The 27,841-nt window shown below is 53.2% G+C and overlaps 1 protein-coding gene across 1 annotated transcript; it reads right to left on the reverse strand.

Annotated features, from left to right (window-relative positions):
- Window positions 1-183: 183 nt before the first annotated feature.
- On the reverse strand, window positions 184-27,769 carry LOC134745558 (TATA element modulatory factor). Its single transcript, XM_063679622.1, has 10 exons — window positions 25,511-27,769; window positions 25,216-25,430; window positions 24,981-25,122; window positions 21,359-21,578; window positions 20,719-20,961; window positions 20,180-20,372; window positions 18,737-18,881; window positions 18,150-18,230; window positions 17,318-17,518; window positions 184-3,348 (listed from the first exon to the last, which is right to left on the reverse strand). Exons 1-10 carry the CDS (start codon window positions 27,389-27,391, stop codon window positions 3,205-3,207), a joined length of 3,465 nt encoding a protein of 1,154 aa, XP_063535692.1. The 5' UTR covers window positions 27,392-27,769; the 3' UTR covers window positions 184-3,204.
- Window positions 27,770-27,841: the final 72 nt, after the last annotated feature.

The raw sequence follows: 27,841 nt of genomic DNA on the forward strand, positions 1-27,841 counted from the left end.
CGCCTCCTGCCTATGATGCCACCCGGTCGGTGATAATGACAAAGCATGGCACTATTTTCTCTTTCCTCTTATAGGAATGACAATAAGACTATATTTCTCTATCAAAGAGTGTCAGGCCCTTGTTAGAAACAGATCGAATAACTAAATCAAATAGGCCTGTTATTAATGTTATTACCCAATGATATTAAAACTAATTATATAATATCATTGTAATTGCAGAAGACCCCCAGCCCTTGACATAAATGTATGGACACCGAATCTGACTAACGAACGGTTTAATCACTGGTCTCTTTACATTCACATATTTATGTCTGCGACTTAAGAATAGCTTTACATCATTTTAATCTATACATCTTTACATAGTTAGTATACTAAGTAAAATTTAGATGATTTCTAGGGCGTTTAAAGAATATAACTAAGCAACCAATAAAATAATAAATATATATATACAGGGTGGCTAAAAAATAAGTGCATTCCTGTTGCCAGGGAGGTTTGGGATTATACTGAGCAACTTTTACTATGGGACCAACCACGAAATCGGGAAAAAAAAATTTACCCTCCCATAGAAAATGGACCAGCCAAAATGTATGAAAAAGCCAATTTTCTTTTTGCAATTTCGGAGTTGGTCCCATAGTAAAAGTTGCTCAGTATAATCCCAAAACCTACCTGGCAAAGGGGATTGCGCTTATTTTTTAGCCACCGTGTAGAATTATTGAATTTCAAAAAAATTTTTGACCAAGAATTTGGCAAAACCGAATAACAGATGAAAAAAGTTTTAAGTTTATTCAATCTCAACAGATCATCATACGCCATTTCCAAGTTTAGTATTTAGTACCTACTAATCAGCTTGTACACAAATACCCATACAAAGTGATCCTTTTATTTCCTCTAGTGTATATTACTCACGATTTCTTCATCAGACTTTGCTAACATAACTCAATATCACTTCGTGTAGTGAAGTCAGAATTTTAAAATGCAAATTACTCTGGGTATATTAAAATGGGGCGAATTGTGACAGTTTCAAAATATCACCAAAAATAATACTTCTATTTACTACAATAAGCGAACTTCTGCATTATCAAAACTAGATTAGCTTTTTCAAAATTTAACGTTAAAGAAACAAAATTAATAAGCATAAGTATATATAATGCCTGCATTTTACCAGATTATATCTAATTCGACTATTGCATAATTGCCAGAGATTTCTGAGCACCGTTACATGTATTTTTTATTTGACGGTACTTTAATATCAAAGCCATCTTTTATAAGTTGCCAATGACTAAACCTTAGAGGATATATAACCAAACGGAGTAGCCATTAACAGGCGTTCCCCCTCTGTCGAGAATAGGCGGCCAATGGTCATACATAATGTATGGACGTTTATCTGACATGGCTATTTTTACGTTACGTATACATTTGACGTTCCCCTCCCCGGCAGACTGTTTTGTACAGAAAATTACAGACATGGCGTCTCCGTTTGCTTATATCCTCCAAGGACTAAACATATGTCATTGTATTGCTCTAAAACCATAGACAACAAGGTTTTTCGTTCCATAGTTTCGTCCCTGTACAATCAAGGAATTGTATTTCTGTACCACGATGTCACAGTCTATAAAACAAGACAGTCATTCGACGAAGCCATCTAGACAGCAATCGTGCGGGGTGCGAGGGGTGTACCGCGCGCACCCGAGCTGCATACATTCGCCATTGTTAGTAGCTCGGTATACGTCAAAGTAGTCGGTCCACTGTATACTTTTTACACTGTGACGATGTACACACAGCTGCAATAGTGCATACTTTATTAATGAAATTTATTTACAATTCAGTGACAAATTACGAAGGTAACACAGAAATCAAGTTCCTTGACCATACATTTGTCCGGATATACATTTTTGACCATAAATCTATAATAAGTATTATAATAAAGACATATCACAATGTAAGCTATGTACCTACATAGCACACAGGTGCAAATTCGTGATTTTTTAAGTGAAATACACGTTGAACACCGTTTTACATTTAAATGGCAATTACAGAACAATTTTTCTTCAAAAAGAAGGAAATACAATTGGCATAAATTATACAGGATGGTTTTGTTATCACTGACCAAACTGACGGGTGAATATGTAAGGTCATACTGAACAACTTTTACTATGGGGCCAACCTCAAAATCGCGAAAAAAAAAACAGCTGTTCTATAGAAAACATGCACAAGACGGCAGATTTTTTTTTCCGCGATTTCGGGGTTGGCCCCATAGCATAGAGTAACTTATACTAGAGCGGTACTGTCATAGTAAATTTTGTAACAACAGTAAATTCACTGCCATCTATCGACATACTTTAAAACTAAAAATGAAGATTTATAAAAATACGATAAAATGTATTTAAATATGGATAATTGACTTTTTTTATTGGCATTAATTATTTTTATGATTTTGACCCATGTTCTTTCACTGATATGCGTTAAAATTGTTAAATAACAAACGAAACCGTCATCGTCAACGCCCTCTATACGAGAGTAGGCCAAAGCTAGTGGCGCCATCTGATCGAGAGTCAAATTTTCTTGATTTTCGAGGCACGTTTTTTCCTTAGACTGTATCCATCTATTACGGAGTTATATCTATCTTTGCTCATAGTAAAATTTGTTCAGTATGACATACACATTCACCCCTCAGTTTGGTCAGTGATAACAAAAGCAGCCGGTATTAGTAGCAGTAGCTTTTTGAGATTAAATTGGCTTTACCTCATTTTTAATGCGACGTAACACAAATAAGACATAGTACAAACTTGAATTCTGTTTTGTGTCCGTTGCGTCTATAAAATTACTTCAAATACGTAAAAACGAATTTTTCGGTGTAAAATTTTACTAAATCTGGTGACCTGTTAAATACATGCCGAAAGTAATTTAATTTGTTCTTAGAGTTAAGAATAAGAATCATTTAGTTCACGATGTAAATTATCAATTTCGCGCAAAAATTACTATTTAAATCACTGGCCGTTTGACGGAAATACGTATTCCTTGTGCGCCCTATGTTTTGTCCGCTGGAAATCAGCGTCCGCCTGTTCCTTTTTAACCGACTTCTATTTCATAGAAGGAGGAGGTTCTGTATTCGGTTGTGGCTATTTTTCCGTGATTTTGTGATTTTCAGCCGTTAATGTTTCCTTTCGTATAAGTGGAAGTGGTCTAAGAGACGCCGGCCGACGGCTACCTGCGCTTGAGAGCGACCAGCTCATCCAGCTGCGCCTTGTACAGCTGCGTGACATCTTGAAGGTCTAGACGGACCTCTTCCAACTGCTCCTCTTTCTCGCCGTACATTTGGAGTAGGGCGTCGTATTGCTCTTGGACGCTCTGTGAATTAAATTAGATATGAAAATTGGGTACCAATTTACGTTCAGCGGCACTTGCACCCAATGTCAAATTGTACTGGTAACCATGGTAACTCCAGGTTTAACCGGTTAACAACGGGTTAGCGAATGGTAATACACTTGCAAGTGGCCCTGTATACAAATATTAAACTATAATAAGCAAGCGAGAAATTTGTGTACACGGTATAGCTATATTAATGTATTTCGTTCAGCGCTAAGTTGTAGTAGACCGCGGGCCAGGAACAGATTTCCATGACTAATCGCCTCCCGGGCGAAAACTCGTAAAGTGGTTAACGGCTATGTATGATGAACCCTCGTGAACGTCAGCTGCCGCTTCGTTGGTGGGTTGAGGAATGGCAGCAAATAAAGTCTATAAAAAAAATTGTCATCGCCTCCCGCTTGATACTTTGTCAGATGATAGTTTAGATGCTATTGTGAATTAACAAAATCGTCAGCCGATTGTATCGCTGTTTCGGTGGCTGCCATTCCTCAACCCACCAACGGAGCGGCAGCTGATGTTCACGAGGGTTTATCATACATAGCCGTTAACCGCTATACGAGTTTTCGCCCGGGAGGCGATGACTGACGAAATTTGCGCCTGGCTCGCGGTCAGAGCGCGAGCTTGCGCAGCACGCAGCTCCCCATCTCGTCCTTGTAGTTGCGAGAGCATCTCGTCAACTCCAACCGACCGACAGGTGTAACAAGTGAAAATTTTTTATACACAATATAGCTACGTCACCTGATAGTCGTCAAGCCTCGCCCGGAGCGAAGCTACGTGGTCTCTGAGCGTGTTGCGCTCGGCGCCGAGTTGTACCGCGCGCGCCTGCGCGGCGCGCAGCTCCCCGTCGCGGCGCTGCAGGTGCGCGAGCAGCTCGTCGACGCCGACCTACCTGTGGTATATGCTAGTACAGTAACGTCACCTGATAGTCGTCAAGCCTCGCCCGGAGCGAAGCTACGTGGTCTCTGAGCGTGTTGCGCTCGGCGCCGAGTTGTACCGCGCGCGCCTGCGCGGCGCGCAGCTCCCCGTCGCGGCGCTGCAGGTGCGCGAGCAGCTCGTCGACGCCGACCTACCTGTGGTATATGCTAGTACAGTAACGTCACCTGATAGTCGTCAAGCCTCGCCCGGAGCGAAGCTACGTGGTCTCTGAGCGTGTTGCGCTCGGCGCCGAGTTGTACCGCGCGCGCCTGCGCGGCGCGCAGCTCCCCGTCGCGGCGCTGCAGGTGCGCGAGCAGCTCGTCGACGCCGACCTACCTGTGGTATATGCTAGTACAGTAACGTCACCTGATAGTCGTCAAGCCTCGCCCGGAGCGAAGCTACGTGGTCTCTGAGCGTGTTGCGCTCGGCGCCGAGTTGTACCGCGCGCGCCTGCGCGGCGCGCAGCTCCCCGTCGCGGCGCTGCAGGTGCGCGAGCAGCTCGTCGACGCCGACCTACCTGTGGTATATGCTAGTACAGTAACGTCACCTGATAGTCGTCAAGCCTCGCCCGGAGCGAAGCTACGTGGTCTCTGAGCGTGTTGCGCTCGGCGCCGAGTTGTACCGCGCGCGCCTGCGCGGCGCGCAGCTCCCCGTCGCGGCGCTGCAGGTGCGCGAGCAGCTCGTCGACGCCGACCTACCTGTGGTATATGCTAGTACAGTAACGTCACCTGATAGTCGTCAAGCCTCGCCCGGAGCGAAGCTACGTGGTCTCTGAGCGTGTTGCGCTCGGCGCCGAGTTGTACCGCGCGCGCCTGCGCGGCGCGCAGCTCCCCGTCGCGGCGCTGCAGGTGCGCGAGCAGCTCGTCGACGCCGACCTACCTGTGGTATATGCTAGTACAGTAACGTCACCTGATAGTCGTCAAGCCTCGCCCGGAGCGAAGCTACGTGGTCTCTGAGCGTGTTGCGCTCGGCGCCGAGTTGTACCGCGCGCGCCTGCGCGGCGCGCAGCTCCCCGTCGCGGCGCTGCAGGTGCGCGAGCAGCTCGTCGACGCCGACCTACCTGTGGTATATGCTAGTACAGTAACGTCACCTGATAGTCGTCAAGCCTCGCCCGGAGCGAAGCTACGTGGTCTCTGAGCGTGTTGCGCTCGGCGCCGAGTTGTACCGCGCGCGCCTGCGCGGCGCGCAGCTCCCCGTCGCGGCGCTGCAGGTGCGCGAGCAGCTCGTCGACGCCGACCTACCTGTGGTATATGCTAGTACAGTAACGTCACCTGATAGTCGTCAAGCCTCGCCCGGAGCGAAGCTACGTGGTCTCTGAGCGTGTTGCGCTCGGCGCCGAGTTGTACCGCGCGCGCCTGCGCGGCGCGCAGCTCCCCGTCGCGGCGCTGCAGGTGCGCGAGCAGCTCGTCGACGCCGACCTACCTGTGGTATATGCTAGTACAGTAACGTCACCTGATAGTCGTCAAGCCTCGCCCGGAGCGAAGCTACGTGGTCTCTGAGCGTGTTGCGCTCGGCGCCGAGTTGTACCGCGCGCGCCTGCGCGGCGCGCAGCTCCCCGTCGCGGCGCTGCAGGTGCGCGAGCAGCTCGTCGACGCCGACCTACCTGTGGTATATGCTAGTACAGTAACGTCACCTGATAGTCGTCAAGCCTCGCCCGGAGCGAAGCTACGTGGTCTCTGAGCGTGTTGCGCTCGGCGCCGAGTTGTACCGCGCGCGCCTGCGCGGCGCGCAGCTCCCCGTCGCGGCGCTGCAGGTGCGCGAGCAGCTCGTCGACGCCGACCTACCTGTGGTATATGCTAGTACAGTAACGTCACCTGATAGTCGTCAAGCCTCGCCCGGAGCGAAGCTACGTGGTCTCTGAGCGTGTTGCGCTCGGCGCCGAGTTGTACCGCGCGCGCCTGCGCGGCGCGCAGCTCCCCGTCGCGGCGCTGCAGGTGCGCGAGCAGCTCGTCGACGCCGACCTACCTGTGGTATATGCTAGTACAGTAACGTCACCTGATAGTCGTCAAGCCTCGCCCGGAGCGAAGCTACGTGGTCTCTGAGCGTGTTGCGCTCGGCGCCGAGTTGTACCGCGCGCGCCTGCGCGGCGCGCAGCTCCCCGTCGCGGCGCTGCAGGTGCGCGAGCAGCTCGTCGACGCCGACCTACCTGTGGTATATGCTAGTACAGTAACGTCACCTGATAGTCGTCAAGCCTCGCCCGGAGCGAAGCTACGTGGTCTCTGAGCGTGTTGCGCTCGGCGCCGAGTTGTACCGCGCGCGCCTGCGCGGCGCGCAGCTCCCCGTCGCGGCGCTGCAGGTGCGCGAGCAGCTCGTCGACGCCGACCTACCTGTGGTATATGCTAGTACAGTAACGTCACCTGATAGTCGTCAAGCCTCGCCCGGAGCGAAGCTACGTGGTCTCTGAGCGTGTTGCGCTCGGCGCCGAGTTGTACCGCGCGCGCCTGCGCGGCGCGCAGCTCCCCGTCGCGGCGCTGCAGGTGCGCGAGCAGCTCGTCGACGCCGACCTACCTGTGGTATATGCTAGTACAGTAACGTCACCTGATAGTCGTCAAGCCTCGCCCGGAGCGAAGCTACGTGGTCTCTGAGCGTGTTGCGCTCGGCGCCGAGTTGTACCGCGCGCGCCTGCGCGGCGCGCAGCTCCCCGTCGCGGCGCTGCAGGTGCGCGAGCAGCTCGTCGACGCCGACCTACCTGTGGTATATGCTAGTACAGTAACGTCACCTGATAGTCGTCAAGCCTCGCCCGGAGCGAAGCTACGTGGTCTCTGAGCGTGTTGCGCTCGGCGCCGAGTTGTACCGCGCGCGCCTGCGCGGCGCGCAGCTCCCCGTCGCGGCGCTGCAGGTGCGCGAGCAGCTCGTCGACGCCGACCTACCTGTGGTATATGCTAGTACAGTAACGTCACCTGATAGTCGTCAAGCCTCGCCCGGAGCGAAGCTACGTGGTCTCTGAGCGTGTTGCGCTCGGCGCCGAGTTGTACCGCGCGCGCCTGCGCGGCGCGCAGCTCCCCGTCGCGGCGCTGCAGGTGCGCGAGCAGCTCGTCGACGCCGACCTACCTGTGGTATATGCTAGTACAGTAACGTCACCTGATAGTCGTCAAGCCTCGCCCGGAGCGAAGCTACGTGGTCTCTGAGCGTGTTGCGCTCGGCGCCGAGTTGTACCGCGCGCGCCTGCGCGGCGCGCAGCTCCCCGTCGCGGCGCTGCAGGTGCGCGAGCAGCTCGTCGACGCCGACCTACCTGTGGTATATGCTAGTACAGTAACGTCACCTGATAGTCGTCAAGCCTCGCCCGGAGCGAAGCTACGTGGTCTCTGAGCGTGTTGCGCTCGGCGCCGAGTTGTACCGCGCGCGCCTGCGCGGCGCGCAGCTCCCCGTCGCGGCGCTGCAGGTGCGCGAGCAGCTCGTCGACGCCGACCTACCTGTGGTATATGCTAGTACAGTAACGTCACCTGATAGTCGTCAAGCCTCGCCCGGAGCGAAGCTACGTGGTCTCTGAGCGTGTTGCGCTCGGCGCCGAGTTGTACCGCGCGCGCCTGCGCGGCGCGCAGCTCCCCGTCGCGGCGCTGCAGGTGCGCGAGCAGCTCGTCGACGCCGACCTACCTGTGGTATATGCTAGTACAGTAACGTCACCTGATAGTCGTCAAGCCTCGCCCGGAGCGAAGCTACGTGGTCTCTGAGCGTGTTGCGCTCGGCGCCGAGTTGTACCGCGCGCGCCTGCGCGGCGCGCAGCTCCCCGTCGCGGCGCTGCAGGTGCGCGAGCAGCTCGTCGACGCCGACCTACCTGTGGTATATGCTAGTACAGTAACGTCACCTGATAGTCGTCAAGCCTCGCCCGGAGCGAAGCTACGTGGTCTCTGAGCGTGTTGCGCTCGGCGCCGAGTTGTACCGCGCGCGCCTGCGCGGCGCGCAGCTCCCCGTCGCGGCGCTGCAGGTGCGCGAGCAGCTCGTCGACGCCGACCTACCTGTGGTATATGCTAGTACAGTAACGTCACCTGATAGTCGTCAAGCCTCGCCCGGAGCGAAGCTACGTGGTCTCTGAGCGTGTTGCGCTCGGCGCCGAGTTGTACCGCGCGCGCCTGCGCGGCGCGCAGCTCCCCGTCGCGGCGCTGCAGGTGCGCGAGCAGCTCGTCGACGCCGACCTACCTGTGGTATATGCTAGTACAGTAACGTCACCTGATAGTCGTCAAGCCTCGCCCGGAGCGAAGCTACGTGGTCTCTGAGCGTGTTGCGCTCGGCGCCGAGTTGTACCGCGCGCGCCTGCGCGGCGCGCAGCTCCCCGTCGCGGCGCTGCAGGTGCGCGAGCAGCTCGTCGACGCCGACCTACCTGTGGTATATGCTAGTACAGTAACGTCACCTGATAGTCGTCAAGCCTCGCCCGGAGCGAAGCTACGTGGTCTCTGAGCGTGTTGCGCTCGGCGCCGAGTTGTACCGCGCGCGCCTGCGCGGCGCGCAGCTCCCCGTCGCGGCGCTGCAGGTGCGCGAGCAGCTCGTCGACGCCGACCTACCTGTGGTATATGCTAGTACAGTAACGTCACCTGATAGTCGTCAAGCCTCGCCCGGAGCGAAGCTACGTGGTCTCTGAGCGTGTTGCGCTCGGCGCCGAGTTGTACCGCGCGCGCCTGCGCGGCGCGCAGCTCCCCGTCGCGGCGCTGCAGGTGCGCGAGCAGCTCGTCGACGCCGACCTACCTGTGGTATATGCTAGTACAGTAACGTCACCTGATAGTCGTCAAGCCTCGCCCGGAGCGAAGCTACGTGGTCTCTGAGCGTGTTGCGCTCGGCGCCGAGTTGTACCGCGCGCGCCTGCGCGGCGCGCAGCTCCCCGTCGCGGCGCTGCAGGTGCGCGAGCAGCTCGTCGACGCCGACCTACCTGTGGTATATGCTAGTACAGTAACGTCACCTGATAGTCGTCAAGCCTCGCCCGGAGCGAAGCTACGTGGTCTCTGAGCGTGTTGCGCTCGGCGCCGAGTTGTACCGCGCGCGCCTGCGCGGCGCGCAGCTCCCCGTCGCGGCGCTGCAGGTGCGCGAGCAGCTCGTCGACGCCGACCTACCTGTGGTATATGCTAGTACAGTAACGTCACCTGATAGTCGTCAAGCCTCGCCCGGAGCGAAGCTACGTGGTCTCTGAGCGTGTTGCGCTCGGCGCCGAGTTGTACCGCGCGCGCCTGCGCGGCGCGCAGCTCCCCGTCGCGGCGCTGCAGGTGCGCGAGCAGCTCGTCGACGCCGACCTACCTGTGGTATATGCTAGTACAGTAACGTCACCTGATAGTCGTCAAGCCTCGCCCGGAGCGAAGCTACGTGGTCTCTGAGCGTGTTGCGCTCGGCGCCGAGTTGTACCGCGCGCGCCTGCGCGGCGCGCAGCTCCCCGTCGCGGCGCTGCAGGTGCGCGAGCAGCTCGTCGACGCCGACCTACCTGTGGTATATGCTAGTACAGTAACGTCACCTGATAGTCGTCAAGCCTCGCCCGGAGCGAAGCTACGTGGTCTCTGAGCGTGTTGCGCTCGGCGCCGAGTTGTACCGCGCGCGCCTGCGCGGCGCGCAGCTCCCCGTCGCGGCGCTGCAGGTGCGCGAGCAGCTCGTCGACGCCGACCTACCTGTGGTATATGCTAGTACAGTAACGTCACCTGATAGTCGTCAAGCCTCGCCCGGAGCGAAGCTACGTGGTCTCTGAGCGTGTTGCGCTCGGCGCCGAGTTGTACCGCGCGCGCCTGCGCGGCGCGCAGCTCCCCGTCGCGGCGCTGCAGGTGCGCGAGCAGCTCGTCGACGCCGACCTACCTGTGGTATATGCTAGTACAGTAACGTCACCTGATAGTCGTCAAGCCTCGCCCGGAGCGAAGCTACGTGGTCTCTGAGCGTGTTGCGCTCGGCGCCGAGTTGTACCGCGCGCGCCTGCGCGGCGCGCAGCTCCCCGTCGCGGCGCTGCAGGTGCGCGAGCAGCTCGTCGACGCCGACCTACCTGTGGTATATGCTAGTACAGTAACGTCACCTGATAGTCGTCAAGCCTCGCCCGGAGCGAAGCTACGTGGTCTCTGAGCGTGTTGCGCTCGGCGCCGAGTTGTACCGCGCGCGCCTGCGCGGCGCGCAGCTCCCCGTCGCGGCGCTGCAGGTGCGCGAGCAGCTCGTCGACGCCGACCTACCTGTGGTATATGCTAGTACAGTAACGTCACCTGATAGTCGTCAAGCCTCGCCCGGAGCGAAGCTACGTGGTCTCTGAGCGTGTTGCGCTCGGCGCCGAGTTGTACCGCGCGCGCCTGCGCGGCGCGCAGCTCCCCGTCGCGGCGCTGCAGGTGCGCGAGCAGCTCGTCGACGCCGACCTACCTGTGGTATATGCTAGTACAGTAACGTCACCTGATAGTCGTCAAGCCTCGCCCGGAGCGAAGCTACGTGGTCTCTGAGCGTGTTGCGCTCGGCGCCGAGTTGTACCGCGCGCGCCTGCGCGGCGCGCAGCTCCCCGTCGCGGCGCTGCAGGTGCGCGAGCAGCTCGTCGACGCCGACCTACCTGTGGTATATGCTAGTACAGTAACGTCACCTGATAGTCGTCAAGCCTCGCCCGGAGCGAAGCTACGTGGTCTCTGAGCGTGTTGCGCTCGGCGCCGAGTTGTACCGCGCGCGCCTGCGCGGCGCGCAGCTCCCCGTCGCGGCGCTGCAGGTGCGCGAGCAGCTCGTCGACGCCGACCTACCTGTGGTATATGCTAGTACAGTAACGTCACCTGATAGTCGTCAAGCCTCGCCCGGAGCGAAGCTACGTGGTCTCTGAGCGTGTTGCGCTCGGCGCCGAGTTGTACCGCGCGCGCCTGCGCGGCGCGCAGCTCCCCGTCGCGGCGCTGCAGGTGCGCGAGCAGCTCGTCGACGCCGACCTACCTGTGGTATATGCTAGTACAGTAACGTCACCTGATAGTCGTCAAGCCTCGCCCGGAGCGAAGCTACGTGGTCTCTGAGCGTGTTGCGCTCGGCGCCGAGTTGTACCGCGCGCGCCTGCGCGGCGCGCAGCTCCCCGTCGCGGCGCTGCAGGTGCGCGAGCAGCTCGTCGACGCCGACCTACCTGTGGTATATGCTAGTACAGTAACGTCACCTGATAGTCGTCAAGCCTCGCCCGGAGCGAAGCTACGTGGTCTCTGAGCGTGTTGCGCTCGGCGCCGAGTTGTACCGCGCGCGCCTGCGCGGCGCGCAGCTCCCCGTCGCGGCGCTGCAGGTGCGCGAGCAGCTCGTCGACGCCGACCTACCTGTGGTATATGCTAGTACAGTAACGTCACCTGATAGTCGTCAAGCCTCGCCCGGAGCGAAGCTACGTGGTCTCTGAGCGTGTTGCGCTCGGCGCCGAGTTGTACCGCGCGCGCCTGCGCGGCGCGCAGCTCCCCGTCGCGGCGCTGCAGGTGCGCGAGCAGCTCGTCGACGCCGACCTACCTGTGGTATATGCTAGTACAGTAACGTCACCTGATAGTCGTCAAGCCTCGCCCGGAGCGAAGCTACGTGGTCTCTGAGCGTGTTGCGCTCGGCGCCGAGTTGTACCGCGCGCGCCTGCGCGGCGCGCAGCTCCCCGTCGCGGCGCTGCAGGTGCGCGAGCAGCTCGTCGACGCCGACCTACCTGTGGTATATGCTAGTACAGTAACGTCACCTGATAGTCGTCAAGCCTCGCCCGGAGCGAAGCTACGTGGTCTCTGAGCGTGTTGCGCTCGGCGCCGAGTTGTACCGCGCGCGCCTGCGCGGCGCGCAGCTCCCCGTCGCGGCGCTGCAGGTGCGCGAGCAGCTCGTCGACGCCGACCTACCTGTGGTATATGCTAGTACAGTAACGTCACCTGATAGTCGTCAAGCCTCGCCCGGAGCGAAGCTACGTGGTCTCTGAGCGTGTTGCGCTCGGCGCCGAGTTGTACCGCGCGCGCCTGCGCGGCGCGCAGCTCCCCGTCGCGGCGCTGCAGGTGCGCGAGCAGCTCGTCGACGCCGACCTACCTGTGGTATATGCTAGTACAGTAACGTCACCTGATAGTCGTCAAGCCTCGCCCGGAGCGAAGCTACGTGGTCTCTGAGCGTGTTGCGCTCGGCGCCGAGTTGTACCGCGCGCGCCTGCGCGGCGCGCAGCTCCCCGTCGCGGCGCTGCAGGTGCGCGAGCAGCTCGTCGACGCCGACCTACCTGTGGTATATGCTAGTACAGTAACGTCACCTGATAGTCGTCAAGCCTCGCCCGGAGCGAAGCTACGTGGTCTCTGAGCGTGTTGCGCTCGGCGCCGAGTTGTACCGCGCGCGCCTGCGCGGCGCGCAGCTCCCCGTCGCGGCGCTGCAGGTGCGCGAGCAGCTCGTCGACGCCGACCTACCTGTGGTATATGCTAGTACAGTAACGTCACCTGATAGTCGTCAAGCCTCGCCCGGAGCGAAGCTACGTGGTCTCTGAGCGTGTTGCGCTCGGCGCCGAGTTGTACCGCGCGCGCCTGCGCGGCGCGCAGCTCCCCGTCGCGGCGCTGCAGGTGCGCGAGCAGCTCGTCGACGCCGACCTACCTGTGGTATATGCTAGTACAGTAACGTCACCTGATAGTCGTCAAGCCTCGCCCGGAGCGAAGCTACGTGGTCTCTGAGCGTGTTGCGCTCGGCGCCGAGTTGTACCGCGCGCGCCTGCGCGGCGCGCAGCTCCCCGTCGCGGCGCTGCAGGTGCGCGAGCAGCTCGTCGACGCCGACCTACCTGTGGTATATGCTAGTACAGTAACGTCACCTGATAGTCGTCAAGCCTCGCCCGGAGCGAAGCTACGTGGTCTCTGAGCGTGTTGCGCTCGGCGCCGAGTTGTACCGCGCGCGCCTGCGCGGCGCGCAGCTCCCCGTCGCGGCGCTGCAGGTGCGCGAGCAGCTCGTCGACGCCGACCTACCTGTGGTATATGCTAGTACAGTAACGTCACCTGATAGTCGTCAAGCCTCGCCCGGAGCGAAGCTACGTGGTCTCTGAGCGTGTTGCGCTCGGCGCCGAGTTGTACCGCGCGCGCCTGCGCGGCGCGCAGCTCCCCGTCGCGGCGCTGCAGGTGCGCGAGCAGCTCGTCGACGCCGACCTACCTGTGGTATATGCTAGTACAGTAACGTCACCTGATAGTCGTCAAGCCTCGCCCGGAGCGAAGCTACGTGGTCTCTGAGCGTGTTGCGCTCGGCGCCGAGTTGTACCGCGCGCGCCTGCGCGGCGCGCAGCTCCCCGTCGCGGCGCTGCAGGTGCGCGAGCAGCTCGTCGACGCCGACCTACCTGTGGTATATGCTAGTACAGTAACGTCACCTGATAGTCGTCAAGCCTCGCCCGGAGCGAAGCTACGTGGTCTCTGAGCGTGTTGCGCTCGGCGCCGAGTTGTACCGCGCGCGCCTGCGCGGCGCGCAGCTCCCCGTCGCGGCGCTGCAGGTGCGCGAGCAGCTCGTCGACGCCGACCTACCTGTGGTATATGCTAGTACAGTAACGTCACCTGATAGTCGTCAAGCCTCGCCCGGAGCGAAGCTACGTGGTCTCTGAGCGTGTTGCGCTCGGCGCCGAGTTGTACCGCGCGCGCCTGCGCGGCGCGCAGCTCCCCGTCGCGGCGCTGCAGGTGCGCGAGCAGCTCGTCGACGCCGACCTACCTGTGGTATATGCTAGTACAGTAACGTCACCTGATAGTCGTCAAGCCTCGCCCGGAGCGAAGCTACGTGGTCTCTGAGCGTGTTGCGCTCGGCGCCGAGTTGTACCGCGCGCGCCTGCGCGGCGCGCAGCTCCCCGTCGCGGCGCTGCAGGTGCGCGAGCAGCTCGTCGACGCCGACCTACCTGTGGTATATGCTAGTACAGTAACGTCACCTGATAGTCGTCAAGCCTCGCCCGGAGCGAAGCTACGTGGTCTCTGAGCGTGTTGCGCTCGGCGCCGAGTTGTACCGCGCGCGCCTGCGCGGCGCGCAGCTCCCCGTCGCGGCGCTGCAGGTGCGCGAGCAGCTCGTCGACGCCGACCTACCTGTGGTATATGCTAGTACAGTAACGTCACCTGATAGTCGTCAAGCCTCGCCCGGAGCGAAGCTACGTGGTCTCTGAGCGTGTTGCGCTCGGCGCCGAGTTGTACCGCGCGCGCCTGCGCGGCGCGCAGCTCCCCGTCGCGGCGCTGCAGGTGCGCGAGCAGCTCGTCGACGCCGACCTACCTGTGGTATATGCTAGTACAGTAACGTCACCTGATAGTCGTCAAGCCTCGCCCGGAGCGAAGCTACGTGGTCTCTGAGCGTGTTGCGCTCGGCGCCGAGTTGTACCGCGCGCGCCTGCGCGGCGCGCAGCTCCCCGTCGCGGCGCTGCAGGTGCGCGAGCAGCTCGTCGACGCCGACCTACCTGTGGTATATGCTAGTACAGTAACGTCACCTGATAGTCGTCAAGCCTCGCCCGGAGCGAAGCTACGTGGTCTCTGAGCGTGTTGCGCTCGGCGCCGAGTTGTACCGCGCGCGCCTGCGCGGCGCGCAGCTCCCCGTCGCGGCGCTGCAGGTGCGCGAGCAGCTCGTCGACGCCGACCTACCTGTGGTATATGCTAGTACAGTAACGTCACCTGATAGTCGTCAAGCCTCGCCCGGAGCGAAGCTACGTGGTCTCTGAGCGTGTTGCGCTCGGCGCCGAGTTGTACCGCGCGCGCCTGCGCGGCGCGCAGCTCCCCGTCGCGGCGCTGCAGGTGCGCGAGCAGCTCGTCGACGCCGACCTACCTGTGGTATATGCTAGTACAGTAACGTCACCTGATAGTCGTCAAGCCTCGCCCGGAGCGAAGCTACGTGGTCTCTGAGCGTGTTGCGCTCGGCGCCGAGTTGTACCGCGCGCGCCTGCGCGGCGCGCAGCTCCCCGTCGCGGCGCTGCAGGTGCGCGAGCAGCTCGTCGACGCCGACCTACCTGTGGTATATGCTAGTACAGTAACGTCACCTGATAGTCGTCAAGCCTCGCCCGGAGCGAAGCTACGTGGTCTCTGAGCGTGTTGCGCTCGGCGCCGAGTTGTACCGCGCGCGCCTGCGCGGCGCGCAGCTCCCCGTCGCGGCGCTGCAGGTGCGCGAGCAGCTCGTCGACGCCGACCTACCTGTGGTATATGCTAGTACAGTAACGTCACCTGATAGTCGTCAAGCCTCGCCCGGAGCGAAGCTACGTGGTCTCTGAGCGTGTTGCGCTCGGCGCCGAGTTGTACCGCGCGCGCCTGCGCGGCGCGCAGCTCCCCGTCGCGGCGCTGCAGGTGCGCGAGCAGCTCGTCGACGCCGACCTACCTGTGGTATATGCTAGTACAGTAACGTCACCTGATAGTCGTCAAGCCTCGCCCGGAGCGAAGCTACGTGGTCTCTGAGCGTGTTGCGCTCGGCGCCGAGTTGTACCGCGCGCGCCTGCGCGGCGCGCAGCTCCCCGTCGCGGCGCTGCAGGTGCGCGAGCAGCTCGTCGACGCCGACCTACCTGTGGTATATGCTAGTACAGTAACGTCACCTGATAGTCGTCAAGCCTCGCCCGGAGCGAAGCTACGTGGTCTCTGAGCGTGTTGCGCTCGGCGCCGAGTTGTACCGCGCGCGCCTGCGCGGCGCGCAGCTCCCCGTCGCGGCGCTGCAGGTGCGCGAGCAGCTCGTCGACGCCGACCTACCTGTGGTATATGCTAGTACAGTAACGTCACCTGATAGTCGTCAAGCCTCGCCCGGAGCGAAGCTACGTGGTCTCTGAGCGTGTTGCGCTCGGCGCCGAGTTGTACCGCGCGCGCCTGCGCGGCGCGCAGCTCCCCGTCGCGGCGCTGCAGGTGCGCGAGCAGCTCGTCGACGCCGACCTACCTGTGGTATATGCTAGTACAGTAACGTCACCTGATAGTCGTCAAGCCTCGCCCGGAGCGAAGCTACGTGGTCTCTGAGCGTGTTGCGCTCGGCGCCGAGTTGTACCGCGCGCGCCTGCGCGGCGCGCAGCTCCCCGTCGCGGCGCTGCAGGTGCGCGAGCAGCTCGTCGACGCCGACCTACCTGTGGTATATGCTAGTACAGTAACGTCACCTGATAGTCGTCAAGCCTCGCCCGGAGCGAAGCTACGTGGTCTCTGAGCGTGTTGCGCTCGGCGCCGAGTTGTACCGCGCGCGCCTGCGCGGCGCGCAGCTCCCCGTCGCGGCGCTGCAGGTGCGCGAGCAGCTCGTCGACGCCGACCTACCTGTGGTATATGCTAGTACAGTAACGTCACCTGATAGTCGTCAAGCCTCGCCCGGAGCGAAGCTACGTGGTCTCTGAGCGTGTTGCGCTCGGCGCCGAGTTGTACCGCGCGCGCCTGCGCGGCGCGCAGCTCCCCGTCGCGGCGCTGCAGGTGCGCGAGCAGCTCGTCGACGCCGACCTACCTGTGGTATATGCTAGTACAGTAACGTCACCTGATAGTCGTCAAGCCTCGCCCGGAGCGAAGCTACGTGGTCTCTGAGCGTGTTGCGCTCGGCGCCGAGTTGTACCGCGCGCGCCTGCGCGGCGCGCAGCTCCCCGTCGCGGCGCTGCAGGTGCGCGAGCAGCTCGTCGACGCCGACCTACCTGTGGTATATGCTAGTACAGTAACGTCACCTGATAGTCGTCAAGCCTCGCCCGGAGCGAAGCTACGTGGTCTCTGAGCGTGTTGCGCTCGGCGCCGAGTTGTACCGCGCGCGCCTGCGCGGCGCGCAGCTCCCCGTCGCGGCGCTGCAGGTGCGCGAGCAGCTCGTCGACGCCGACCTACCTGTGGTATATGCTAGTACAGTAACGTCACCTGATAGTCGTCAAGCCTCGCCCGGAGCGAAGCTACGTGGTCTCTGAGCGTGTTGCGCTCGGCGCCGAGTTGTACCGCGCGCGCCTGCGCGGCGCGCAGCTCCCCGTCGCGGCGCTGCAGGTGCGCGAGCAGCTCGTCGACGCCGACCTACCTGTGGTATATGCTAGTACAGTAACGTCACCTGATAGTCGTCAAGCCTCGCCCGGAGCGAAGCTACGTGGTCTCTGAGCGTGTTGCGCTCGGCGCCGAGTTGTACCGCGCGCGCCTGCGCGGCGCGCAGCTCCCCGTCGCGGCGCTGCAGGTGCGCGAGCAGCTCGTCGACGCCGACCTACCTGTGGTATATGCTAGTACAGTAACGTCACCTGATAGTCGTCAAGCCTCGCCCGGAGCGAAGCTACGTGGTCTCTGAGCGTGTTGCGCTCGGCGCCGAGTTGTACCGCGCGCGCCTGCGCGGCGCGCAGCTCCCCGTCGCGGCGCTGCAGGTGCGCGAGCAGCTCGTCGACGCCGGCCGCTGACGTCACGCCGACGCCGGCGCCGGTGGGCGTGGCGCGCCCGGTCTCCTCCTGAAAACATTTCAATGACCGACCGCTTCCTATGACGTACCTTTGTTTTATATGACATCCGTTTAGTATGATGTATTTGTCACTTTCTTTTGATGTCATTATATGCGGATTCTACTGTATAGGATTTTTTTCGTACCTATCGTATTTATAAAAAAATAAATAAAAAAAATATATCTTTATTTCAGAACATTCAAAATTCCATACAATATTGTTAGTACCATCGTTATAGCTATGTTTATGTTTATGTTTATGTGTGTGTATGTGTGTTGTGTGTTATGTTGTGTAGGAGAGTTTTCACATTGCCCGATCCGATATCGGATGTCGGATGAAAGAAATGTGAGATATGTGGGCATTTTCACTTAAAAGCCAGTTTACTTTTTTTCAAAACTCCATCAACTTTTAGGTTCTTTCTACTCAGGATCACAAGGACTTTCGATTTAAAAAGCAAAAAATGTGTCTCGAAATTTACAAAGAATTTTATATGAAAAGTTTGAAACTCTCACAGAAATTACGTCATAGTAAGCTATTGGTCAATATAAGCGGAGTCATAATAAACGGATTCCACTGTATTTAGTTTTTAAAACTTTTTACTTAGTATACAATTACGTTCAAAAAGATATGAAAGACTTACCGAAGCCCATAAAGATGATGACAGCGTGTCGGAAGCCACGGAGTGCGGCGGGCTAATGTCGCCGCGACACGACACTTGCTCCTGAAAAACATTCGTGGAATTATTCATAACAGTCCTATTTTTTTCAATCTGCTTTTTATCGATTCCATATACAAACTTCCACCCCCCCCCCTTTTCACCCCCTTAAAGGATGACTTCTGAGATAAAAACTACCCTATGTCCTTCCCCGGGACTTAAACTATCTCTATACCAAATTTCAACTAAATCGGTTCAGCGGTTTAAGCGTGAAGAAGTAACTTAAGCGAGATAGTGTGTTAGAGTAAATTTAATAAATTGTTATTTAGATTTAAATATTTTTGATAATTTGCGTCCCAATAGTGTCCCCGCAGGTAATAAACGCTTAGATGATATATATTTAGGTGACAGTTTGCCCACAGACAGAAACACTTTCGCATTTATAATATTAGTATGCATCTATGAAAACTAGTCAAAAAACAGTTTAAGGCACAGTATGGATAAGTTACTCTATGGTTTACGATAGGCGCTAGTACTACACTCTGGCGGCAGAACATTGCAGTAATATTTACCTGTAGAATAGCGTTTCGTTTCTTCTCCGTCTCCAAGGCATCCTGGACAGCAGCCAGGGCAGTCTCAGCGGCGGCGAGCTGTTGCCGCAACACTGCTATCTGCTTGCCTGTTTCTTCCTTTACTCGTGTCAGCTCTCTGGATTTACTGAGAATGACAATTTAAAATTATAACAATTTCTATAACCAAAACCTTCGCAGCAATTAACGAAATTGGACTTGATACATCGATAACCATGGAAATAATTTTCAATCTGGTAAATAAGTAATACGTTCTGGTCTCATGAACATTATTTTGTAAAAGTATACTCGACTTACATTCATTTATTCGTTTAGATGTTCTTAAAATAAAGTGAGTACAATCATGGACCCTTTTTTTTTGTCGGAGTGGGAATGCACTTACGCACGGTGTGTGGGACTCGCCGCTCCTTTTCCCTCTCTTGGCGAGAGGGGGGGAGAATTGGCCCTACCCACTAAACCCACTCCGGCGTTTCACCCTCTTGGCCGTTCGTGAGAGCGCACTGGGATCGATAACATTCCACCACGGAACAATCATGGACCCTACTAGGGCGTAGCAACATTTTATATCACTGGTACTTTCGTGTCTGTATGTGCAACGCCTAACCTTGAGTCGTCAAGTTACATCCAACTCATCACACACTTACTTAGCTAGATCGTCCTCTAGTGTGTCGATAGGTCGACACTAGCGACCAGTTCTCAGCACTGACTGGTCACAGTAAGCCTTCAGAGGCGGCCAGTCATCGGGTTAACTATTATAACTCGTCACACAGTCACCTAGCCTCTAGTTCAACCAGTTCTCGATACTAGCTGGTCACAGTGTCCAGTCGGCCTTGTGCGTCGTATAGTAAGCCTAAAGAGGCATCCCCGACTCACTGGGGACTCTGAATCGCAATCTAAACCTTAGTAAACAGTCCTGTCACGGTCGCCAAAAACTTGCAGGCGATTATGGTGCAAGTAAAAGATTTTGATGTATGTGAAATAGGGATTTAATATCCGAAACTGATACAAGGGTTAAATTCGCGTTTATGTATGTAAGACGCGTGCGGCCAGTCGTCGAGTGTCGACTCTAGCATGGTCTTGGACACTAGCTAGTCAGTGTCTAGTCAGCCTTTGCGTCTTTAGACTTACAGATTTTCCCAACTTATTACACACTTACCTATTTACCTGGCTAGCTCATGCTCGTTTGTAGGCTCTAGCGACCAGTTCTCGACACTGGCTGGTCATTCACCCGCCCTTGCGCGTTATCCAGTAAGCCCTATTCAGACTCTTACAATTCGTTACACACTTACCTAGCCAGTTCATGGACACTAGCGACCGGTTCTCGACACTGGCTGGTCATTGTGTCCAGTCGGCTCTGTGCGTCGTCCAGTAAACCTTCAGAGGCGGCCAGTCGTTGGGAACTCTTATAACTCGTCAGACACTCACCTAGCCAGTTCATCCTCTAGTGTATCGACCCTAGCGACCAGTTCTCGACACTGGCTGGTAACTGTGTCCAGTCGGCTCTGTGCGTCGTCCAGTAAGCCTTCAGAGGCGGCCAGTCGTCTGGTTAACTCTTCTAATTCGTCGCGGGAGAGGCGCTCGCGTTCGACGGCTTTGGTTAAGGAGGTTTCGGCTTCAGCTGTCGAGTTAAAATTGATGTTAGAATTTATGAATTATTAAGTAATTCTGATTTTATTCATATTAATATTTTTCAACTATAAATATAAAAGCAACATTATCCCTTACTATTACTACCTACCCCTAATGTCCATGTCCCCTAACTAATTTCCATATGTATAGTGGAAAGAATATTTTGTTTAAACAAGGAATATTGGTTATAGTTTTTTTTTCGGCCCCTATCTTTCCGGCCCCGGTGCACCCAGACGGTGTGCCATATGACACCCAGTCGCAATCACGTACTATAATTTCACTACAGATCCTACCGACCGCGCCAATAACGATAACTTTATAACCTACTGCCTTACCGACTTGCTGTTTCAGCCCTCTCACAGTATTGACGTGTGCCTGGTCCCTCTCCACCGCAGAGCGCTGCAGCGCGGCCAGCTGCGCCAGCAGCGCGCCGGCGCCGGCGCCGTCCCCGCCGGGCGCGGCGCCCGCGCCGACGCACGCGCACGCGCACGAGCGGGCCTCCAGCGCGGCGCACAGCTCCAGCGCCTCCGTCAGCTCGCGACGGAGGGCTTCTTCGCGCGACACCCAGCGGCGTTCCTCTGTACATTCACAAACTAGTAGTAGATAAAACTTTACTAATTAGTTTAACCTTTCGAGACCCGGACCCATATTCTAGTTAATGTAGTAAATATGGAGGGAGCCGACGGGTCTTGAAAGGTTAATCCTTAACCAATGAAACATACCACATTCGTACGTCAAGGGTTAATATTTGCTTTCCGCCGAGGCAATATCGGGTCGGCAAATAGAATTAATTTTTAATTCAAATTTTAAACTCATCGACTGTGACTCATCAGCATCATTTGGGCTGCAAAATCTCCAAGGATTAAATGGTTAGGGTAACAAGTTTAAGGTTCATCATAGCTGATTTGGGAGCCTACGAAAAGGTTTAGAACGGTAGGTTTGTCCGTTACTGTTTTACGCTCAAGAAACACTGACCTTGAACCACCTCAGTTCTCAAACTAGTCAGTTGTTGTTGCAGCGTGTCGAGCTGCGCGCGCTCCTGGTCGGCGTCCCGCTGCGCGCGCGCCGCGGCGCCGCAGCGCGCGCGCAGCGACACTCGCTCGCTCTCCACGTCGGCCAGCTCTCGCTTGGCTGCCTCGAGCGACGCTCGGGTCGTCGTGAGGCGTTGGCTTGCGTCGTCTAGTGCGCTTTTAGTCTGCAAAATTAATGTAATAAATAAATAAATAATAGATAAATAAATATATATTACACAGATTGACCAAGTCCCACAGTAAGCTCAAGAAGGCTTGTGTTGTGGGTACTCAGACAACGATATTTATAATGTACAAATACATAGAAAACACCCAAGACTCAGAAACAAATATCTGTGCTCATCACACAAATGAATGCCCTTACCGGGATTCGAACCCAGGACCATCGGCTTCACAGGCAGGGTCACTACCCACTAGGCCAGACCGGTCGCCCAAAAATGTTAAAATTAGTGAACTGGAAAAAAATCATTACTTCTTTGTTTTCATAGTCTCGTTTGAATCTCGCAGATGACTTCAACGTTTAGAATTAAACGAAAATAATTACATTTAAATATTTTTTTAACGTCACAAGTGTACCCTCTTTTTTATTCGTATATAAAAGAAATGTATAAGTTAAGTATATATAGACATGAGCATTAACAATCAAGCCACTTTCGAAAGAGAGACACTAAAAAAGGAACGTCTATATTCGTGACGTCATACGAAGTCGTTTCTGCTTCTCAAGCATTATTGGAAAGTGGAAATACCTTGAACATATAGATATACTAGCTTTTACCCGCGACTTCGTCTGCGCGGACTAAGTAACAGCAGCTAAAGTAAGTATGGCGCCTGGAAAAATTCTCATAGCAATCTAAATAAGAGCATATTATGCACACAAATTAGCAGACACTTCGTTAATTATCTCAATTACACCCCGCTTTTTACTTTCTTAAGGGATGATTTTCGGGATAAAAACTATCCTATGTCCTTCTCAGGGACTCAACCTATCTCTATGCCAAATTTCATCTAAATCGGTTCAGCGATTTAAGCATGAAGAGGGAACACACAGACAGACTTTCGCATTTATAATATTAGTATGGATATAAGCTCAGGAAAATAAGTTGTTTTCAGGTTAAATATACGCAAAATCCGAAATGTACAGACATAAACGTACTGAATTATAGACCAATATCTAATTCGTACATCCCAGCGCATGATAATTCAACCATTGTTATCTGTCTAATTAAAATTACACCGCTTTACATTCAAAGATAACGTGTCCTTATCTGCCCTCGTCGTATAATTCACGACATAATAGCGGAAATGTTACCTCAGATACCTCAAGTGTCCCTGTTCAGGGACCCGTTCAAAGTTTGTCACTCCACTCATAATACAAGTGTTTTTTTTTTACAGCTAATAAATGAAGAGGCTTCCTTCCTTAAACCGCCAGATTTCGTGAAACAGGTCCCAGGTCGTAAGAATAGATACGAAACTTACTTAATATGCAGTGTTTTTTCGAGACGAAACTTTGTTGAAGTTCATATACCTATAAAGTATGATTAGTATGAAGTTTAAAACTACTAAAATACAAATTGCAATAAAAAATGTCTTTAATAACATGTGCATGAAACTCTACAAAATAGGTATCTATCACAACATAAAGAGATGCCACACAACAAACTATATGAATTACAATTTCCATACTTTTTTATGTTTGTGTAATTCATTTATTCTTCGTTCCATTCAGCTCTTCATAAAATGCGAGACTTAAGTGGTAGTCGTACAGTGAAGTTTAAAAAACGCCTCTAAGGCACAGACAATAAGGTTGTTTAAAAATAACGTTGGCTTGTAAACAAACATATTTGTAAACTCGAACGTACAATACCTTCAGTCTAAGTAAACGACACATAGAAACAAACACATCACTGCACACAGAAAGATCATGTTTACACATCACAATTTTAAATTTTAAACTTTATTAACATTCCGTTAAAATTCAATTTCAAATGGCATTGTATTTCAGTTCTAACCTTTTTCCAACTGAACAATGATTGTTACAATGTGGTTACGATAAGGAAAATGCATTAACATACGTAATGTATTGCACACTTTTACTGATTTGATTCTCTCTTCATGGTAAATCAGTCCTGCGCAGTTTTATTTTATTTTTATTAAGTAACTACGCAAATGTATATTTTTAATGCGTGATTAAGTACTATCAGTAACACTCTTGACTGAACATTGGTGGGTCTTATGACTTTGCAATAAGATTTACGAAAGTGCAATCCATTTGAGTTCAGTACAGACGCCACGCCATGAAATATACTTTCTACTTCTGGCCGAAGGGTGTCGTGTTTCGGAGGTTCCGGGGCAAACTGCCGAATCCGACACAAGAGCAGACGCCACCGTTCCACCAGCCACGCCGTTCTGTTGCCAAAATAGTGTTTAATTTTTAAGTTTATGAAATTTATATGTATGTTAGTCTCAATTAAATTGCCCGACTCAAATATAAAAAAAAATACAGGAAGGCTAAAAAATAAGTGCATTCCCGTTGCCAGGGAGGTTTTGGGAATATACTGAGCAACTTTTTCTATGAGACCAACCAAGAAATCGCGAAAAAAAAAATTAACCCCCATAGAAAATGGACAAGCCAAAATGTATGAAACAGCCAAATTTTTTTTCGCGAGATCTAGGTCCGATAGTGTAAGTTGCTCAGTATATTCCCAAAACTTCCCTGAAAACGGGAATGCACCTTTTTTTTAGCCACCGTGTATATAGGGCCGTCTGATCTCTGTTGTGGTCTTGTAAATTAAACTCTAAACCCATATTAATATGGTGTAGATTGATGATGATGATGATCCCTTCCGGCCGATTTTGACCATGGCGACCACTTCGACTCCTAGTATTATTCAGGAGCGGTCAATTGCGCAGGATATATTGAGGTGCGTAAGCGTTCGCGCAAACACAGACGCACACACTCGTCTTCCCTCTCCCCGGATCAGTGGAACGGGAAACCGCTACGACTGGAGGAGAGGTCAGATGATATATCTGGCCGACGGTAACTTTACGGCCTCTACCGTCGCCCTGGGCCATCCACCTTGCCTTGCCGAGTCGCCGAGTCAGCCAAACTCTGTTGCATATCTGCGGTGAGCTGCCTTCCTTGTCGAGGCGGACTTTGTCGTACGCTATGCGGGAGGTGGCCGCGTATAGTTAGCGTGTTGACCGCAGGAAGCGAAAGTCAATAGATTACCTGGTCGAGTTCAACATCGTGATTCTTATTTGCCATGGTAAGTCGATACACCGCCTTATCCCTCTTGCGATAGCTGTGATCTAGTAAATTAGATTTTATACATACCTAAATAAAGTTCACTTTACCTTAGGCGGATTTTGTCGTACGCTATGCGGGAGGTGGCCGCGTATAGTTAGCGTGTTGACCGCAGAAAGCGAAAGTCAATAGATTACCTGGTCGAGTTCAACATCATGATTCTTATTTGCCATGGTAAGTCGATACACCGCCTTATCCCTCTCGTGATAGCTGTGATCTAGTGAATTAGATTTTATACATACCTAAATAAAGTTCACTTTACCTCAGCAAGTTCCACCTCTAGTTTCTTATTCGCGGTGGTAAGCCGGTATACCGCCTCTATTTGTGATACTTCTAACTCTTCTTTGGCAGCGATAGACCTCTTTAGGCGATCTAATTCGGAAGTCTGTTCAGCTATTTTATCCCTGAAATAAAATACAGTTTATAATAATAATAATAAAATAAAACATTTTTATTTCGGAGAACAGACTTCATAGTGTTTGTTTGAAAGAACTTACCTGAGTCCTTTAATAACTTGCTCATTATCCTTCTCTTTCGCTCTCAACTTCTTAATAATATTTGAATGCTGTAACTGCTGACGAGCTAGTTTCTCTCCTTCCTCTTGCATCTGCGCTATAACTTCGTCTCTTTCTTTCAAATTGCTTTCTAGCTCGGAGGAGTTCTTGCGGGACGAGTCGGATTTGAGGCTGTCGAGTTGCTTGCGTAATTGGTCCTGTAAAAAAATACAAACTATAGTTTGTCAAAGGACTGTCTCATTTCAAACATAGACAGAGATAATCATACTATCTTTACCTTTTCCCTTATGGCCTGTTGGAATTTCTTTTCCAATGCCGACATCCTCTGCGTATAGTCCTCCGTAATCGTACTAATATCTCCTCCCTCTTGCGTCCCATGCTTCGCCAGCAAGCTCTCCACCTGAGTCTTCAAGTCTGCATTACTCTCCACCAGCTCTACATTGCTCCTGCTCACTTCCATCAGTCTGTTCTCTCTGGCTTCCAATATTTCTGCCATTTCACACAACCGGCGCATCAACCGGTCATTCTCTGTACTACTGTCATCACTTGTATTACTTTGAACTGATGCTTCAGATAATTCTCTATTATGTCCACGGATTTTCGTTGCTAAAGATTTTCCTAATACTAAATCCACTAGGTTTGGCGAGGTAGTGCCATCAAATTTTTTTAAGTTATATTTGGCAGGACTGTTACGAAAACCATGGTTGTCACCATTTGGACTTGGAATGATCTCAATGTCAGATGATGTGGTTGTTTCAAGTTCATCACCTGAAGTATGGCCGGAGGTACGATCAGAACCAATTTTGACTAAGTCACTCTTGCTATCAGAGCTGGTTGGTGATGTTCGCTCTTTAACGCTGCCTTTTTGAGACTCGGATTTATCAGACTGGCTACATTGCTGCTTTTCAACATTAACAAAAGCTGAACTTTCAGACCTAATCATTTCACTGGAAACATTTACATTGTAAAATGAGGATGAATCACTCAATTTCTCCATAAGGACATCCTCAGGTTCAGTCTCTTTCTTTGGCTCGTCAACATTGGCATCTAAAATCATACTGTCATTGTCAGCGTTCAAGGTCCGATCAGACCAGGATCCATCATTAGAAGAGTTTTCACTAATCTGCATTTTCTGTGGTAGCAATGGAGGATCTAAGTGTATAAATTCTTTCTCTAGCAACTTCTTGCCTTCTCGTTTCGGGAATGGACTAACAGGCTTGTCATCAGTGTCTAAAACTGTAGGAGCAGTGCATTCTGAGATGGAATTATAGGACATGGTGTCTTCATCATCATCGGCTACCAAACTTACACTGTCCGCAGTCTCCGCCTTCTCTGTCCTGTCAACTGGTGTGGATTTCTTGTCGCTCAACTCGCTAGGTGAGAGATTTGAAGATGAACTGCTGTTTTTATCACTGGAATAACTGTCAAAGCCTAAACATTCAATAGAGCTGGGACTCACAAGGCTGTCTGGTAAAATTTCCACAGATTCAGAGTTAAGTTTCTGACCAACACTACTACTGTGGGAGATGGAGTGAACAGATGCAGCTTCAGAGTCTGGAGTAGTCTTCAAACTCTGTGACAATACCTCAACGGAATCAGAACTATTTCTACTAGACACCAATGATAATCTATTTGAGCGGGATGAATTACGTCTCTCATCTGCCTTGACTTCATCTTTTACCTTTTTAACATCAAACTCTGATTCATCAGACATAACGAGCTGGCTTTTAGAGAACAAGTCGGTAGCACTACCATATTTTGAGTCATTAATAACATTCATGGACTTAGCTTTTGGAGGTTGAACAATAGCTGTATCTGTTTCAGAATTCTTTTGATGTTCAAAGAAAGATCCTGCGAAAGAGCCCCAGAGGCTTTGAGAGCCCTTAGAAGGGCTCTCGGTGACTACTATCTGCTCGTTGACATCCTGAGGGCCTTCAGCGCTCACTGTGAGGCCCCAAGAAGCGAAGAAATCAGAGTTGTCTTTTGGGGTAGTTTCACTTTCACCTGGCGAAGATTTCATCTGAGAAGTGGATGCCCCCGATTCTTCCTCCTCCCCGCTCTCGTCCTGAATGTCCAGAGCCTTGTCCAGCGTCTTCTGGGCCTCTTTCAGCGCCGTCTTAGCCAGACTCGTCAAACCAGAGGTATCGAACCAATTCATATTGAAATCTCATCGAGTACGCACACAAACATCACGTTTGACTATTTAAAAATATCCGCAGCTTTATATCACCGTAGGAATGTTTTAACTGGCCATTGTTTAATCGTAAAACATTATTCACATTATCACAACACAGGAACTAAGTGACGTTTCCATTTTGTATATTTGTATTTATGTTTTACTTTTAGTATTCTGGGACGGTACCCTATCTTCGATAAATTGTTAGAAATGTTAGAATAGCTCGCGTAAACTGTCTAAAATAAAATAATTAAATTTTATAGCAAATTGAAACACTATAACTACACTTCTTAATTTCATGTACACGATATAAGGACTGAATTTTCCGACACGATTTGCAACTCGGTCACAAACAAAGTAGTATTGACGTGTCGAGATCCAATCAGGAACATTGGGTGCTAAATGACACAGTTTCTTATTGGTCCACGAGCC

The sequence above is a fragment of the Cydia strobilella genome, chromosome 11 (genome assembly GCF_947568885.1).
Source record: "Cydia strobilella chromosome 11, ilCydStro3.1, whole genome shotgun sequence".
Taxonomy (NCBI): Eukaryota; Metazoa; Arthropoda; class Insecta; order Lepidoptera; family Tortricidae; genus Cydia; species Cydia strobilella.